The following is a 14,842-nucleotide window of genomic DNA, read 5'->3' as shown; positions in this document are numbered from 1 at the left end:
TCTGTCCTGAGTGCCAGGAGTGGGTGCACTGGATTCAAGCTAAGGAGAGACTGCATAGTGGTCCCAGCAGCTGGCCACGCAGTCCAGCTGGAGGGCCTCAGGTTCCCTGGCTGGAGTAGATGCTAGTTGGATTAGATGCTCAATGAGGACCTTCTGCCTCTGACCAGTGGTGGTGTGGTACATAGAGAAGTCTGGCCAGCAGAAGGCCAGACCCTGGGAGCTATCTTGTCCATGTGATGCTGAAATGAGATCTTGGTGTGCAGAGTGTACCATCCTGTGCTGCTTTCTAGGGCAGCTTGGGGTCAGGGTGAGGTAGAATCCACTATAGTGGGGATTCCTCCAAGGTCTGCCTCCCACAGTTTGCTGCCAAGGCAAGACTCTAAGCCTCAGGAGGCTGAACTGGGGAGGGCAGAGGAACTGGACCTGTGGGACTGGGGCCTAGGGCAGGGCAGTGGGCTGTGCCCCCCAGGAGGACAGGGACTCGGGGGAGGGACAGAACACAGCCCCGGGCCTCCAGCCACACAGTCCTCACTTCCTGTTGTCTCAGGATGGTCCTGGCAGGATGCATCTGCCAGAGTTCTAGGCCCAGACCTCCCCTGGGGCCTGCTCCCACACTCCTCCAGGATCATACGCACACACACACACACACACACAGACATGTCAGTAACACACATGCACAAAATCACACACACACAGCACTCATCATCAGTCCTATAAACACAGATCTATGCCCACAGACGCCCATGCACACAAAGACAACACACACGTGCACACATGCACACACATGTGTACACACGCACGCAACACTCTCCTGCTGGGAGGAAGATGGAGACTAAGAAGCCATGTGGGCAGCAGGGCCGAGGTCCTGGAGGGCTACAGGAAGTGTTTAACCAGGCGAGGCAGTTCTCTGTTTGGGGATTAGACCTGTTGGAATCATGGAGGGGCTGAGGCAGGGGGAGCAGGGAGTGGGGAGCAAGGGCAGCCTGAAGGTCCCTTGGGGGCAAAGGGAAACTGATGGAACCAAGCACATGTGAGATGGACTCCATGGGATGTAGAAGAGGGTAAGGCCACAGGAAGAATCCCAGGGAGAAACCAAGGCCTCAGTCTGGGGCATGTCTGGGGAGCTGCGCTGTGCAGGACCCCCTCACAGGCGGTGGCTAGGGGGGGTCTTAATGCCAAGGAAATGTACTGCAGGCTTCGCCTAATGTGGGAGAAAGCCTGTGGTCTCCCCTGTTGACTTCATGTCGGCAGCTCCACTCCTGGGGGACCAGAGGCCTGAGTTCAGCCCAGGCCTCAATCAGGGCTCACTTGGGGCTGCAGCCAGTGGGCAGGCTAAGCCTGAGGCGGAGGTTCCCAGATGTCTTGGGCCATATCAGTCCTGCTCTGGGCCGAAAGGCTAGGCAGCACCTGCCCTGCAGAGGGGCCCACCAGCACCAGATGGATATCGTCTTGTGAACTTATGACCCAATCCCACGCTAACCCTATCTCCCAACCCAGGCCTGGCCAGTGGCTACTCCATGACCCCACCAACCCTGAACATCACGGAAGAGACATATGTCATCGATTCCAGTGACAGCCTGTCCATCTCCTGCAGGTATTCCGCCCTCACCCAGGGGGGCTTGGGCCTGGGTCTCTCCTACCTAGCAGACCATGGAGACTATAGAAGGCAGAGCTGATGGTGGCAGAGGACTCAGAAGGCAGCACCCCAGCCCCAAGGCAGAGAGGCCTCAAGGCTTAGGGGTGCTCCCAGGTGGCTTCAGTGTAGGTTCCTAGAGGCACAGACCATCCCCTGCCCTGTAGACGCAGGCATCCTGCAGCCTACCCCATTTCACCCATACCCACCTCACAATCTCCTACGGACCACAGATCTATCACCCTGCATCCATTCTTGAGTCAACCCGTAGTGACCCAGGCCACCCCATGCCCACCCCCAGGTCACCCTACACGGATGCTGCCTGCACCATAGGTTGCCTGCACCCACACTCAGCCACCCTTCACTGGCCCCAGACCCACCCGCACAGACTGCCAAGCTGTGATCTTCCCTTCAGCCCCAGCTGTAATCTGAGGCTCAGGCTTTTCTGAAGGACAGCCTGCCAAATGCAGGCCCAGGAGCCAGGTAGAGGCCCCAGGAGGCTCAAGGGTACCCTCCCCAAGTGCTGGTCTACCCTGACCTCTGAATGGGATCAGCTATGAGCAAGGCTGGGCCTCTGAGAGGCTCCACAGGGACTGTCCCCCAGGGCTGTGGCCTGGGCCTCTCTTGATGTCCTGTCTCCTTCGCCAGGGGGCAGCACCCCCTGGAGTGGGCCTGGCCGGGGGCTCAGGATGCACCAGTCCCAGAGGAGAAGGATGGTGAGGACACGGGGACCGTGCGAGACTGTGAAGGCACAGACACCCGGCCCTACTGCAAGGTTCTGCAGCTGCAGGAGGCCCACGCCAACAACACAGGCAGCTACCGCTGCTACTACAAGTACATCAAGGCTCGCATTGAGGGCACAACTGCGGCCAGCACCTATGTGTTTGTGAGAGGTGAGAGAGCCCAGCACCCACCCCCAAGGGTACTCAGGAGCCATGGGCAGGGTCCTGGGTCCTCAAGAGGTGGCTGGCATCTGTGGCTGCAACCCCAGCCTTGGGACCCTGGGGGAGGGGGCGCTGCCCTGCAGCTCCACACCTGGGCAGAGACTCCCTGAGCCCCGCCCCGCCCCCCCACCCTGTCCCCTCTCTTCAGACTGGGAGCAGCCATTCATCAACAAGCCAGACACACTCCTGGTCAACAGGAAGGACTCCACGTGGGTGCCCTGCCTGGTGTCCATCCCCGGCCTGAACGTCACGTTGCGCTCGGTACAGCCCCACCCCAATCTCTACCCTCAATCCGGCCCTCCAGTTCTGTCCCTGGGAAAATGGCCAATCGTCTGGCCAAGGGGCAGGGGGTAGCTGGGCCCTGACAGCCACTGCGTCCCTACAGCAAAGCTCAGCACTGCAGCCTGATGGACAGGAGGTGGTGTGGGATGACCGCCGGGGCATGCGGGTGCCCACCCCTCTGCTGCGCGATGCCCTGTACCTGCAATGTGAGACCACCTGGGGCGGCCAGGCCTTCCTGTCCAACCCCTTCGTTGTGCACATCACAGGTAGGGGGCTGCCTGGGGCTGTAGGACCCTCCCCAGCGACTACTCCCCATGTCCTGGACAGGAACCCTCTAACTCCCAGCAGTGGGGCTGTAGGTACCATGGTTTGGCTGGTCTCAGGGGATGCCCTGTGCCCTGTACTCTACATGCACTGTCCTACAAAGGGCATGGGGGTCCCTGTGCATGTGTCACCAGGCAATGAGCTCTATGACATCCAGCTGTTCCCCAAGAGATCGCTGGAGCTGCTGGTTGGGGAAAAACTAGTCCTGAACTGTACCGTGTGGGCCGAGTTCAACTCAGGTGTCACCTTTGACTGGAACTATCCAGGGAAGCAGGTGAGCTCAGCATCCCTGGCAGGGGCTGTACCTGAATCATCCCCAGGAATCCCTGTCGCGGCCCACACTCACCCTGGTCTGGCCCACACGTACTTCCCTCTGTCCCAGGAGCCCCTGTCTGATAGGGAAGTTTTCCTATGCCAAGGAAAACTCAGAGTCTGAGTCCAAGGCTTCTGGAGCTGCTGCTGGTTGGGCTGGGGCGGGGGGGGTGTGCCTATGGGGGTCAGTTCTGTCAGAGCCCACTTGCTCTGACCCTGTTCCTCCCCTGGTCCTGGGCAGGCAGAGCGGGGTAAGTGGGTACCAGAGCGGCGCTCCCAGCAGACTCACACAGAGCTCTCCAGCATCCTCACCATCCACAACGTCAGCCAGCGTGACTTGGGCCCGTACGTGTGCCAGGCCAACAATGGTATCCAGCAGTTCCAGGAGAGCACTGAGGTCATTGTGCATGGTACGGCCTGTCAGGCCATTGTGCCCAGCATGGCCTGGGCTAGGTTGGGTGTCAGTTGTCAAGCCTGGAGCACAAGGGTTCTTGTGCAGTGTGGGCCCAGGGTCATAGGTCATGGTGCACCCGAATAATGTGGAGTCCAGCCAGAGGGAAGGGAGGGTCATGAGTGGATGGACTGCCCAGTTCCCACGCCCCAGAGAGCAGGGCATCTGGCCACTGGGGGTGGCTGCAAATCCCTGGGTGGTGGTGGGTCAGCCACACCAGCCCTGGCTTTACCCTGATGTCTCCTGTCTGACAGAGAAGCCCTTCATCAGCGTCGAGTGGCTCAAGGGTCCGGTTCTAGAGGCCACGGCAGGAGATGAGCTGGTGAAGCTGCCCGTGAAGCTGGCGGCTTATCCCCCACCAGAGTTCCAATGGTACCTCCCTTGTTCCTGCCCCTCCCTACCCACCAAGTCCAGTGCAAGAAAGAGCCACAGAGAGGGAAGGGCAAAATTCCCCCCATCAGGGCCTACTTCCTGAGACCTAGATGGGGACCTGTGCCTGGAGTGGGGGACCCCCTATGAAGATTCCAAGGAATATACACATCATGTGGTATTTTGGCTAGAGGGAAGATTGGCCTGAATTGCTGCTAAACTGTGAAAGAGTGTGAATACTGGCCTCCTGTTATGTGTGGGTGTGGTGGGCATAGCACAGGGCTTTATCTAACTCTTTCCTGCACCCACTCAGCCTGAGGGCCCCCACTGGAGGGGATCATACAGGAATGGCTTCAGGTCTCCTAGGCTCCTCTCCAAACAGGTTGCCACTCCCAGGATACTTCTAACCAGAATTTTAGAGATATGATAAGAGTTTCACAAGGATTTCTGGGCTGGGCCCGAGACCTGTGTGCCAGTGAACTAGAGCTTCCGGGAGGCCTACAAGTTCAAGATCCCTGCTCTGGGTGTGACCTGAGAATAAGGTACTCCTTGCAGGGTATGCCAAGAGTCAGAAAGAGGTCCCTCAGTGGTGGCTTTACTTTCACCAGATGCTCCCCGAGAACTCGGGAAGGCACAGCACCCCACCATGCACCCTTCAGCCTCCTGAGCAGTCTATATGGCCTGATCCTGGGAGATCACACTCTAGTCTGACTCTCATCATACACAGGAGGGAAATAGGCCAGGAAAGGGTAAAGGCATTCCTGCCCAAGCCCTGAGCCTCCCGGGACTCATCTGCTCTTTCACAATTGGCCAGGGGAGCCTCGCCTTTCTAGCCTGGAGCACCTCCTACCAGACAGGATGACCTTTTCTGAAAGGCTAGAGCTTGGCAAGAAGAAGCCCAGACATTCTCAGCCAGCATCCCACTTCTCTGGCCATAGTCCGGAAGCAGGCTTCTCCTGGGAGGGCCCTGGAAGCCCTGGGCCTGGGACTTCTGTGACTCTCCCTGTGAGGCACAGGCTTTGGGGTCCGTCAGGGCCACCTGGTGCAGGACCGGGACACTTGAGATAGTATCCTGAAGGGCACTGGTGCAGTCTGGACTAAGGCCCTGTCCCCTGCTTTCCAAGGCCAGTAGTACTGACCCTGTCTGGGAGAGTGGCCAGCTCTGTTGCATCAAAGATCTGGTCCAGGCCTGATCCTCAGGCAGCTGACTTCCTCTTGCCATTCCCACCACATCTGGCCCTTTCTTTTTTTTCTCTCACTTGGTCAATATCTGCCTCCAAGAAGTGCTCCGCTGGGCCCACTGTCCACTGGGACACCTGCCCCGGGGCATTAGTGGTGAGCATAGCCCCACCAGGGTCCAGTCTTCTGGGTAATCATGTGGTGATTACTAGCAAGTGAACAGACAGAAATCTAGTGGACAGGCTGGTCCTCGCCCCCGAAGCAGCCTTTGTGTGTCCAGCACCATGCTGACCCCAAGGCTATATCTTGGGAGACCTGACCACACCTACAAGAAGGAGCATTTGGTTTCCCTGGTTTTTAGGTGAAGACTCGGGGGCTTGGGGCAGTGAAGGAGTGTGCCTAGGATCACAAACGCAGCAGGTAGCAACTAGGATTCTGCACCAGAGCCCAGCAGGCCTCCCAGCCTGGCCTTACTCTGCCTTGCCCTGCTGTATTACTTCTGGCAAGTCAAACCTCTTCTGAATGGGCTGTGGTGCAGCAGTTGAGAGCCAGGCCCCTATATGCCCCTCGCTGTTACTTTCCATCCCGAGGGCTGTGCTTTCCTCGTGTCTCTCTGGCTTAGTAAACCAGAAGACGATGCCTTCCTGAGGGCTACTTCCAGGCAGAGGCCAGAGCTTGCGTTCATTCCCAACTCAGGACTGGAGAGGAGTCTCCTTTGGGGTATGAGTCATCCATTTATACCCATGTACACTGAGAGCCTATGTGTGCTGGGTGCCGCTCTTCACATAGGGCATACGGCAGTGGCCGTACGTACAGCTCAGTGTGGGAACCGACAAGCAACACGCGCCTGTGTGAACACTAGCGCCCAGACATGGAGGGCCAGCTAGCGTGCAGGGCCGAGGGCCAGCTCCTGGTCCACACAGCTGCTCTGATGGCTGGATGATGGTGGATATAGGAGAGAGGGAGCCCTGCAGGTGTCTAGCATCCAAGCAAAGCAGGAAAGTGAGTACAAAGGCCCTGGGAAAGGGGGCAGGGCAACAAGAAGCCCACGCATCTGGAGAGCTCCAGGAAGGGCAGAGTCAGGGTCAGGGCTCCCAGACCCACACGTGGTCAGGGTCTGAGCTGCGCCCTTGGGGACCACTCCTCCACTCCTTCACAGCACAGCCCCGTGAAGCCTATGGCAGAGACAAGGGCCCCTGGGGACTCTCGTTGGTCCTGAGCCTGGGGGTGTTGTGAGCCCTTGCAGCTCAAGCCCAAGGACCATCTGCGCAGCTGTCTGTTCCCCAGTCCAGAGTCGGCTGCCACAGCCCTCACCCCTGCTGCTCATCCCAGAAGCAGGTCTGGGGCGGGAGGCCTCTCCCACTTTCTGACTGTGTTCTAGTGGTCAGGGCTGGGGCGCTTCAGAGAAGAAGGGACAGGACAGGGCTGGGGCGGAGGTCACACAGACCCCTGAACTCCTTCCCTGGGCCAGGTACAAGGACAGAAAGGCAGTGTCCGGGCGCCACAGTCCCCATGTTCTGGTGCTCAAGGAGGTGACGGAGGCCAGTGCGGGCATCTACACCCTGGCCCTGTGGAACACCGCGGCTGGCCTGAGACGTAACATCAGCCTAGAGCTGGTGGTGAATGGTAGGTGTGGGTGGGGCAGGAGAGGGGGAGGGGACAGGGGGGTGTCTGGGGGTGCGCTGACTGACTGGCTGTCTGCCTGTGTCTCCAGTACCCCCCCACATCCACGAAAAGGAGGCCTCCTCTCCCAGCATCTACTCCCGCCATAGCCGCCAGGCCCTCACCTGCACGGCCTACGGGGTGCCCCCTCCTCTCGGCATCCAGTGGCACTGGCGGCCGTGGACGCCCTGCAGGACCTTCAGCCAGCGCAGCCTGTGAGTGTAGCTCTACCCCGCCTCCCCTACTTCCCAGCCCCATCCCCAACTTCAACCATAACCCCCTCTCACTACCAGCACCCCTCCCCATAGCTCCGCTTTAAACCCAAACCCTATCACAATTCATGCATTGTAAGTCAATCCCTGACCTCACCTTGCCTGAGCAAGGCTCAGACCCTCCCTTGTACTGTCAGGCCAGGCTGGACACAGGAATGGTGCGGCCCCCACCATCCTCTCCCTTGAAAGCGATGCTCCCCAGACACGCAACTGCACGTCTGGAGGGGACCAAAGGACATGCCTCTGGGCACTAGGGAGGACACCCCTCAGCAAGCAGGCAGGCCTGGGCTGGGTTTGCGAGACGTGTACTGAGTGAACTCCAAGGCACACTAAGTTCATCCGTGTAGTGCTCACCATTACCCCTTAGAGAGAAACAGTGAGGTTGGAGAAGGGACACGACTTTCCTAATGTCATGGCAGTAAGCAGCAGAGCTTGCCCAACTGCTGGGCCACACTGCCCTACCTGGGTGCCAGTGGGACAGTCAGTCCAGGAGAACGGAAAACTTGAACCAGCAAGGGCCAGGAATGGAGGGCTCCAAGATGGTTAGTGGTCTGGAAAGCACTAGAGAGATAGTGAATGGTGCTGAGCAAGGGAGGGACTAGTCACATTTGCCATTTAGCAAGAGATCCTAAGGGACAGGGGACAGGGTCACAGGCTGGGGAAGGACAGTAGCTGAGAAACCAAGGGAGACGAGGCAGCCACACTGGCAGAGAGACTGTGGCCCTTGGCATGGTCAGTTAGGGAGGTTCAGTAGGGGTGGGCAGCCCACAGCACTCGAGGCTCATAAGAGATTCTTCTGGACCATGAGGCTGCAGATCACTGGCACCTCCAAATGTGCTTCCATCTGATGATCTACTGTTAGGCCCTGTATGACTACGGAGCCCTAGGGCGAGTTCTGCTTCCCTAGGGCAGACAAGAGCCTCCCTTGGCGCCATGCCTTCCGCCTTAGACCCTCATCCCAGCAGAAGCCCAAAGGTGCTGGGATGCACAGCCGTCCCAGGGAGGGGCTGCAGCTGTAGAAGAGGGACGGAAGGAGAGGGCTTCCTGTAGCAGGAGTTAACAGGAGTGACTTTGCTGCCCCAGGAGATCTAGGTGGATTTTGCAGGAAGGGACACATGAGGGTAGGCGCAGGGGGCACAGCAGACCAGAGGACTAGCACAGAGTCACAGGCATGTGATGCTCTGCAGGCACAGATCCTGGTCTACTGGGTAAGGCTGGGCCTGGCAGCCCATGCAGGATGGGTTGCTGAGCCCTGAACAGTGTGCCAGCAACAAAGCCCCTGCCCTCCTCGCTTACTTTGGGGGACCAACCTTCCCCACCATGAGATGAGATGACCCTGAGTATGAGAAAAGCTTGACCCTACCCTTAGTGTAGTCCCCTCTGCCTGGATCCCTAACTGCCCTTGTCCCTCCTTGTCTCCAGCAGCCGGCGGCGGCAGCAGCGAGACCGAATGCCACAGTGCCAGGACTGGAGGGAGGTGACCACACAGGATGCTGTGAACCCCATTGAGAGCCTGGACACCTGGACGGAGTTTGTGGAGGGCAAAAATAAGGTATGGACCAGCCAGGACACTGAGTGTCTGGGGGAGAAGAAGAGAGAGATGAGGTCCTTTCTTCAGAAGAAGAAAGGTGGGATCAGAAGGAGAGGTGGGGTCCTCTCCTAGCCTTCTCGGTCTCCACTGGACTTGCAGAGTTCTTGCAATAGCATCTGAGAGTCAGTAACCTTTCTGCAATGTCTCTGGACATCAGCTTCCCTGCCTGCAATAGACTGCAAGGGCCTGACCTGCTGCTGCTTCCCAGAGAGGGAAGCTGAGATTCACGGCTGTGGGCCCAAACTAGCAAAGGCTGGGAGAGTTGGGGCTGGGGACAAGCTTTATCCTCCCCAAAGACGTCTGGCCCAGGCTGGGGGCAATCCCTAGAAGAGGCCAAGCAGGGGAAGGACTGAACAAAGGCACCCACTTCCTACAGTCACTTCCTGTTTTCCTACACACCTCCAGAGCCTCTTCCTGTTCCAGGCTGGCCAGGAAGTGCCCGGCTTGAGGTTGGGGGGTGGGCTCTTGGGCTGGTAGGCAGAGCCTATGGCCCTCTCTCTTCCTCTGCCTCCAAGCTGCCCACTCCCCCAGGCCAGAGTCCTTCTGGAGCCCTGGACCCTGTCTCCTCCCCTTGCCACAACCTAGAGCACTGAGAGGCGCTGCAGGCAGCCCCGAAGTGTTTGTGGGCACATCACAGGGGGCAGCCCCGAGGTGTCTGTGGGCACACAGCGACTCCTGGGACCACAGGCTGATGCTCGATGTGACCAGAGCGCATCGGAACTCTGGCTTGGACCAACCCAGTGCCACCAGGCCCCTGTCGCCTCCCCAGCATGGCAGCAGCCTGAGCCCATCTGCAGCCAGAGGTCTCTCTGGTCCTGCCTAACACTGCCTTCTGACCCCAGCCACAGCTGAGGCCAGCTGTCCATCGTGCTGTCCCTTGAGTTTTCAGGGGAGCCACCGCTTGCTGCTGCCCGAGGACCTCATCACCTTCTCCTTGCCTCACCAGTCCTGGTACTGTCTCTGAGCGTTGGTCATCTCCAGCCCAGAGCCTCAGTTTCCCCCATTATTCTGGTGGGCACAGCAACTTCCATGCAGAAAGAGGAGGTTAGGGTAGGGGAACTTAGGCAGGGAATGGATCCTTACACCTGACATGTATCCTGTCCAGACGGTGAGCAAGCTGGTGATCCAGGAGGCCAATGTGTCCGCCATGTACAAGTGCGTGGTCTTCAACAAAGTGGGCCAGGATGAGCGTCTCATCTACTTCTACGTGGCCAGTGAGTGACTTGGGCAGGCCTGGATGGAGGTCAGGAGCCAGGTGGGCGCAGGAGGAGGCCAGGCATGGGAGGAGAAAACACACCTGCGTTGAGGCCCCAGTGAGTGTCTTGTGAGGCACCAGGAGAAACCCCAGCCCCACCCCGGGCCTCTGGGCCTTGGCAGGAGGACAGATTTGGAGGCTATAGACATATGAACTGGGATGAGGCAGCGCCATCTGCCCCTAGACCAGGAGGTGCCTCCCGAGGGGTGCCATCTTGTTCCCCACAGCTCCACCTACCTCCGCTTCCCTCCCACCCTCTTCCTGAGCCATGGATCCTGCACAGCAGCTGGTTCATATGTGCATTTGGCCCTGGGAAGAAGGTCCATGGTTGCCTCAGATTTTTCAAACCTGTTAATGACCTCAGGAACACTAAGAAGACCATGGAAGGACAGTCACTGGGCCCAGAGGTTTAAATGCGGGCACCTGGAAGAGAGGTGGAGCCAAAGAAAACACTCTACAGGAGAGAGGAGCCCATAGGAGCTCGACAGTGGACAGCTAGAGGGACGAAAGGAAATCGGGAGCCACTGCCAAAGGCTAATGGAACCAGACTGTGTCAGGAAGAGGACAGGGGTGGGAGTGTGCTCAGCAGTGAGGGAGAATGGGCCCTTGCGCCCTTGCTCAGCTGCTGGCAAGAAACTCATTGGTGGCCTGGGCTCCTGGGAGAGGTAGGGGCAGTACCCAGCTGGGGCTTGTTCGGGAAAAACTAGAGGGAGGCACGGCAGGAGGAGCCCCTGGTGGAATTGACTTGAGAGAGTCGGTCTCTTGTCAGGGAGAGGGAGAGGAGGTCTCCAGAGTGGTGTCCCTGGCCGAGGTAGGGTGACATACACCCTTATTTGAGAGCTGAGTGAGTTCAAAGGTCAATGAGAAAGAGAGAGAGACAGTCCCTGAGCAGGTGGGTAGGTTCGCCAGCACCTCACAATGTCACAGTGAGTGGTTCCTCCTTCCCCAGCCATCCCCGATGGCTTCAGCATAGAGTCAGAGCCATCAGAAGAGCCCCTAGAGGGCCAGACCGTGCGCCTGAGCTGCCGGGCTGACAACTACACATATGAGCATTTGCAATGGTACCGCCTCAACCTGTCCACGCTGCATGACGCGCAGGGGAACCCACTGCTGCTTGACTGCAAGAACGTGCACCTGTTTGCCACGCCACTGGCCGCCAGCCTGGAGGAGGTGGCGTCCGGGGAGCCCCACGCCACGCTCACCCTCACCATCCCCAGTGTGGCACCAGAAGACGAAGGCGACTACGTGTGCGAGGTGCAGGACCGGCGCACCCACGACAAGCACTGCCATAAGAAGTACCTGTCCGTGCAGGGTGAGGCAAGCCGGGCCAGAGGGGCCAGTCAGGGCAGCGCTCCCCAAGGAGCCTTTACCCCCCGCCCCGCACGCGCCTGGGCAGTCCATTCACAAGCCCGAGCCTGCAAGAGCATCCATCCCCGTCTCCTTCCCCTCCGGGGAGGTGCACAGCCCTGCCCACCCCGAGCTCAAATCCTGACCCTTCAGCTTGGAGAGCTCCTAGCACTGGAGGGCCCTTTCCTGGAGTGCCCTCCTGCTTTCTGCAGCTCCATTCAGCTCTCTCTCGACCCCCGCCCCCAGCCCTAGAAGCCCCACGGCTCACACAGAACCTAAGCGACCTCCTGGTGAACGTGAGCGATTCCTTGGAGATGCGGTGCCCAGTGGCTGGGACGCACGTACCCAGCATCGTGTGGTACAAAGATGAGAGGCTGCTGGAAGAAGAGTCCGGTAGGGGGATGGATATAGGTGGAGGGCGGGGTCCGGAAGCTCTCGAGGCCAAAGCCCCAGACCTACTTGAACTCAAACGTCCACCGCCCTCGCTGCAGGAATCGACCTGGCGGACTCGAACCAGAGGCTGAGCATCCAGCGCGTGCGCGAGGAGGATGCGGGCCACTATCTGTGCAGTGTGTGCAACGCCAAGGGCTGTGTCAACTCCTCTGCCAGCGTGGCTGTGGAAGGTCCCGCCTCCCCCTCGCGCCCCCCAGCCCACCTTCTGCCCGCACTCGATGCCGTCTCCTCACGGCCACCTCACTGCCAGTTGTGCCCACCAGAAGGGCTGCCGCCGGAAGGGTACACCCTCTCCCCCATCACAATATGTGCACAGTAGCCACCCCCCTCTTTCTGCCCACTCAGGCTCTGAGGATAAAGGCAGCATGGAGATCGTGATCCTTGTTGGCACCGGAGTCATCGCTGTCTTTTTCTGGGTCCTCCTTCTCCTCATCTTCTGTAACATGAGGAGGGTAAGTACTCCTCATCCCTAGCTGCTCATGGGCTCTCTCCACCCTGCCCAGCCCTTAAGTTAAGGAATATGGTTCACCCTGGCTCACCTGGAAGCCTTGTATCCTGGGAGGCCCCCCAGACCCCTCCATGCTTCACTCTTAGAGGACAAGAGGTTGTCCATCTGTCCCCTCCTATATCAGAAGTCCCTAAGGAGAGGCCATCTGTCCTGAGCACAGTTTTACCAAAGCCAGGATGGTATGGCCAAGTCAGTGAGCTGTCCCCATCCCCACCTCCCAGCCAACCCATGCAGACATCAAGACTGGCTACTTGTCCATCATCATGGACCCCGGGGAGGTGCCTTTGGAGGAGCAGTGTGAATACCTGTCCTACGATGCTAGTCAATGGGAGTTCCCCCGGGAACGGCTGCACCTCGGTGAGACCCGCTCCCAGCCTGCTTCACCCACCCAGTCCTGCTGGGCAGACACTGCTTCAGCTGCTCTGGGGTCAGGCAGGCTGGAGCCCTGCAATCCCTCTATTCTCAGAACTCATGCCAGAAAGTCCCACCTGGCCCCCACCTGGCCTGACCTGTCCATCTAGGCACGCATCCCCAGAACTATTATAGGGGCTCTCAATTCCCAGGCCCCCCGAGGTCACTTCCTGCTGCTCTGAGCAGGGTGGGCCTGTCACACCTGCTGGGAGAGGATGCAGGCCTTCCTGTCAGTCTCTCTCCTCCCTCTCTCCCCACCCTGCTCCCCATGCACTTCCTGTTTGGCAGGGGGGCTCCTGACTTTCCTCCCCCTCCTGGGCCTTCCTTCCTGGCCCTCCACAGGGGTTGTCCCTTCTGCCCAGTCCTCTCCACCCACACCCCCATACAGCTCACCTGGAACCGGCTCCCTGCACCCACAGGCAGAGTCCTCGGCCACGGGGCCTTTGGGAAGGTGGTGGAAGCCTCAGCCTTTGGCATCAACAAGGGCAGCAGCTGTGACACTGTGGCTGTGAAAATGCTGAAAGGTGTGGGGTCATGGGTAGAAGGGGTGGCTGAGCTGGTGAGGATCAGCAACTCTGGGTGGGCTGGTGGGTCTGTGGTGCCGGAGGGGAAACAGGTTCAGAACAGATTCTTACCAGAGGTTATATAGGGAATCCATAGCCTGGAGCTCACCTCTGAGTAATACTTATCAGTCCCACCTAAACCTTTTGCCTCAGAGAGGGAGGTGGTATTTGCTGCACCCCCACCAGTAAGAGTGCTGGCCAGGCCTCAGCTCAGCTGAAAGTGAAAGTAGTCGCTCAGTTGTGTCCAACTCTTTGCTACTTCATGAACTGTACCCCACCAGGCTCCTCTGTCCATGGAATTCTCCAGGCAAGAATACTGGAATGGGTTGCCATTTCCTCCTCCAGGGGGTCTTCCAGACCCGGGGATCAAACCTGGGACTCCTGTGTCTCCTGCATTGTAGGGGGATTCTTTACCATCTGAGCTAGTGGCCAGCACAAAGGGATATTCAGGGCCTGGGTCAGGGGCCAGGTGGAGCCGGGAACCAAGCAAAGCCCCCATGTTGCTTCCAGAGGGCGCCACAGCCAGCGAGCATCGCGCCCTGATGTCGGAGCTCAAAATCCTAATCCACATTGGTAACCACCTCAACGTGGTCAACCTCCTGGGGGCTTGCACCAAGCCCAATGGTAAAGAACTCGGGCGCCCTGCGGGGAGGGCGAAGCCCCAAGGTGCCCTTATCTTTGTGGGTGTGAAGGGCCAGCTGGGCCGGGAGTAGGCGGGACACAGGAGGGCTTGGGGGCGGGGCCGTGGCTGTGGTGCTTGCCCTCCAGCGCACCCTCCCGCCCTGCCCCAGGCCCTCTCATGGTGATCGTGGAGTTTTGCAAGTATGGCAATCTCTCCAACTTCTTGCGCACCAAGCGAGAGGCCTTCAATCCCTGCGCGGTAGGTGGGCGCCCCACCGAGGGCCAGGCCTCTGCTGGTGAGCCGGGTGGGGAGGGCAGAAAGTGCCTTTCCAGTAGATGGCGAGCCTCCTCCCGCTCCGACCTGCTTTGTGCATCGCAGGAGAAGTCTGCTGAACAGAGAAGGCGCTTCTGCTCCATGGTGGAGGACGCCAAGGCTGACCAGAGGAGGCCAGGGAACTGCGACATGGCCCTCCTCACAAGGCTCTTAACGGGCAAGGGCGGGGCAGGGCGGGCCGCTCCAGTCCAAGAAGGTAAGAGTCTGGCTTCCCCTTGCCCGAAACGGCTGGCATGCTCCTGGACCCTGGGATAAGCCAACCTGGGGCCCTCCTGGAGGGACTTAACATGGGAGCGTATGAAATGCACTCTGCCTTAGGCCACCTCAGGAA

General features: G+C 59.2%; 1 protein-coding gene across 1 annotated transcript in view; it reads left to right on the top strand.

Annotated features, from left to right (window-relative positions):
• The window catches only part of FLT4 (fms related receptor tyrosine kinase 4), a 41,369-nt gene that overhangs the window by 12,439 nt on the left and 14,088 nt on the right, over positions 1-14,842 (top strand). The window contains exons 2-21 of the mRNA XM_070373506.1: positions 1,498-1,594; positions 2,282-2,526; positions 2,726-2,838; positions 2,963-3,125; positions 3,318-3,457; positions 3,737-3,905; positions 4,201-4,318; positions 6,966-7,120; positions 7,209-7,371; positions 8,854-8,980; positions 10,125-10,233; positions 11,224-11,586; positions 11,868-12,014; positions 12,113-12,244; positions 12,420-12,526; positions 12,804-12,939; positions 13,413-13,517; positions 14,067-14,180; positions 14,348-14,436; positions 14,557-14,707. Of these exons, the coding sequence (XP_070229607.1) occupies positions 1,498-1,594; positions 2,282-2,526; positions 2,726-2,838; positions 2,963-3,125; positions 3,318-3,457; positions 3,737-3,905; positions 4,201-4,318; positions 6,966-7,120; positions 7,209-7,371; positions 8,854-8,980; positions 10,125-10,233; positions 11,224-11,586; positions 11,868-12,014; positions 12,113-12,244; positions 12,420-12,526; positions 12,804-12,939; positions 13,413-13,517; positions 14,067-14,180; positions 14,348-14,436; positions 14,557-14,707 (2,943 nt within the window). The remainder of the gene's footprint in view (positions 1-1,497; positions 1,595-2,281; positions 2,527-2,725; positions 2,839-2,962; positions 3,126-3,317; positions 3,458-3,736; positions 3,906-4,200; positions 4,319-6,965; positions 7,121-7,208; positions 7,372-8,853; positions 8,981-10,124; positions 10,234-11,223; positions 11,587-11,867; positions 12,015-12,112; positions 12,245-12,419; positions 12,527-12,803; positions 12,940-13,412; positions 13,518-14,066; positions 14,181-14,347; positions 14,437-14,556; positions 14,708-14,842) is intronic.

The sequence above is a fragment of the Bos mutus genome, chromosome 7 (assembly GCF_027580195.1).
Source record: "Bos mutus isolate GX-2022 chromosome 7, NWIPB_WYAK_1.1, whole genome shotgun sequence".
In the NCBI taxonomy this organism is placed as follows: Eukaryota; Metazoa; Chordata; class Mammalia; order Artiodactyla; family Bovidae; genus Bos; species Bos mutus.
Note: the sequence above shows the minus strand (reverse complement) of the source record. Positions and strands in the feature narration are given on the sequence as shown.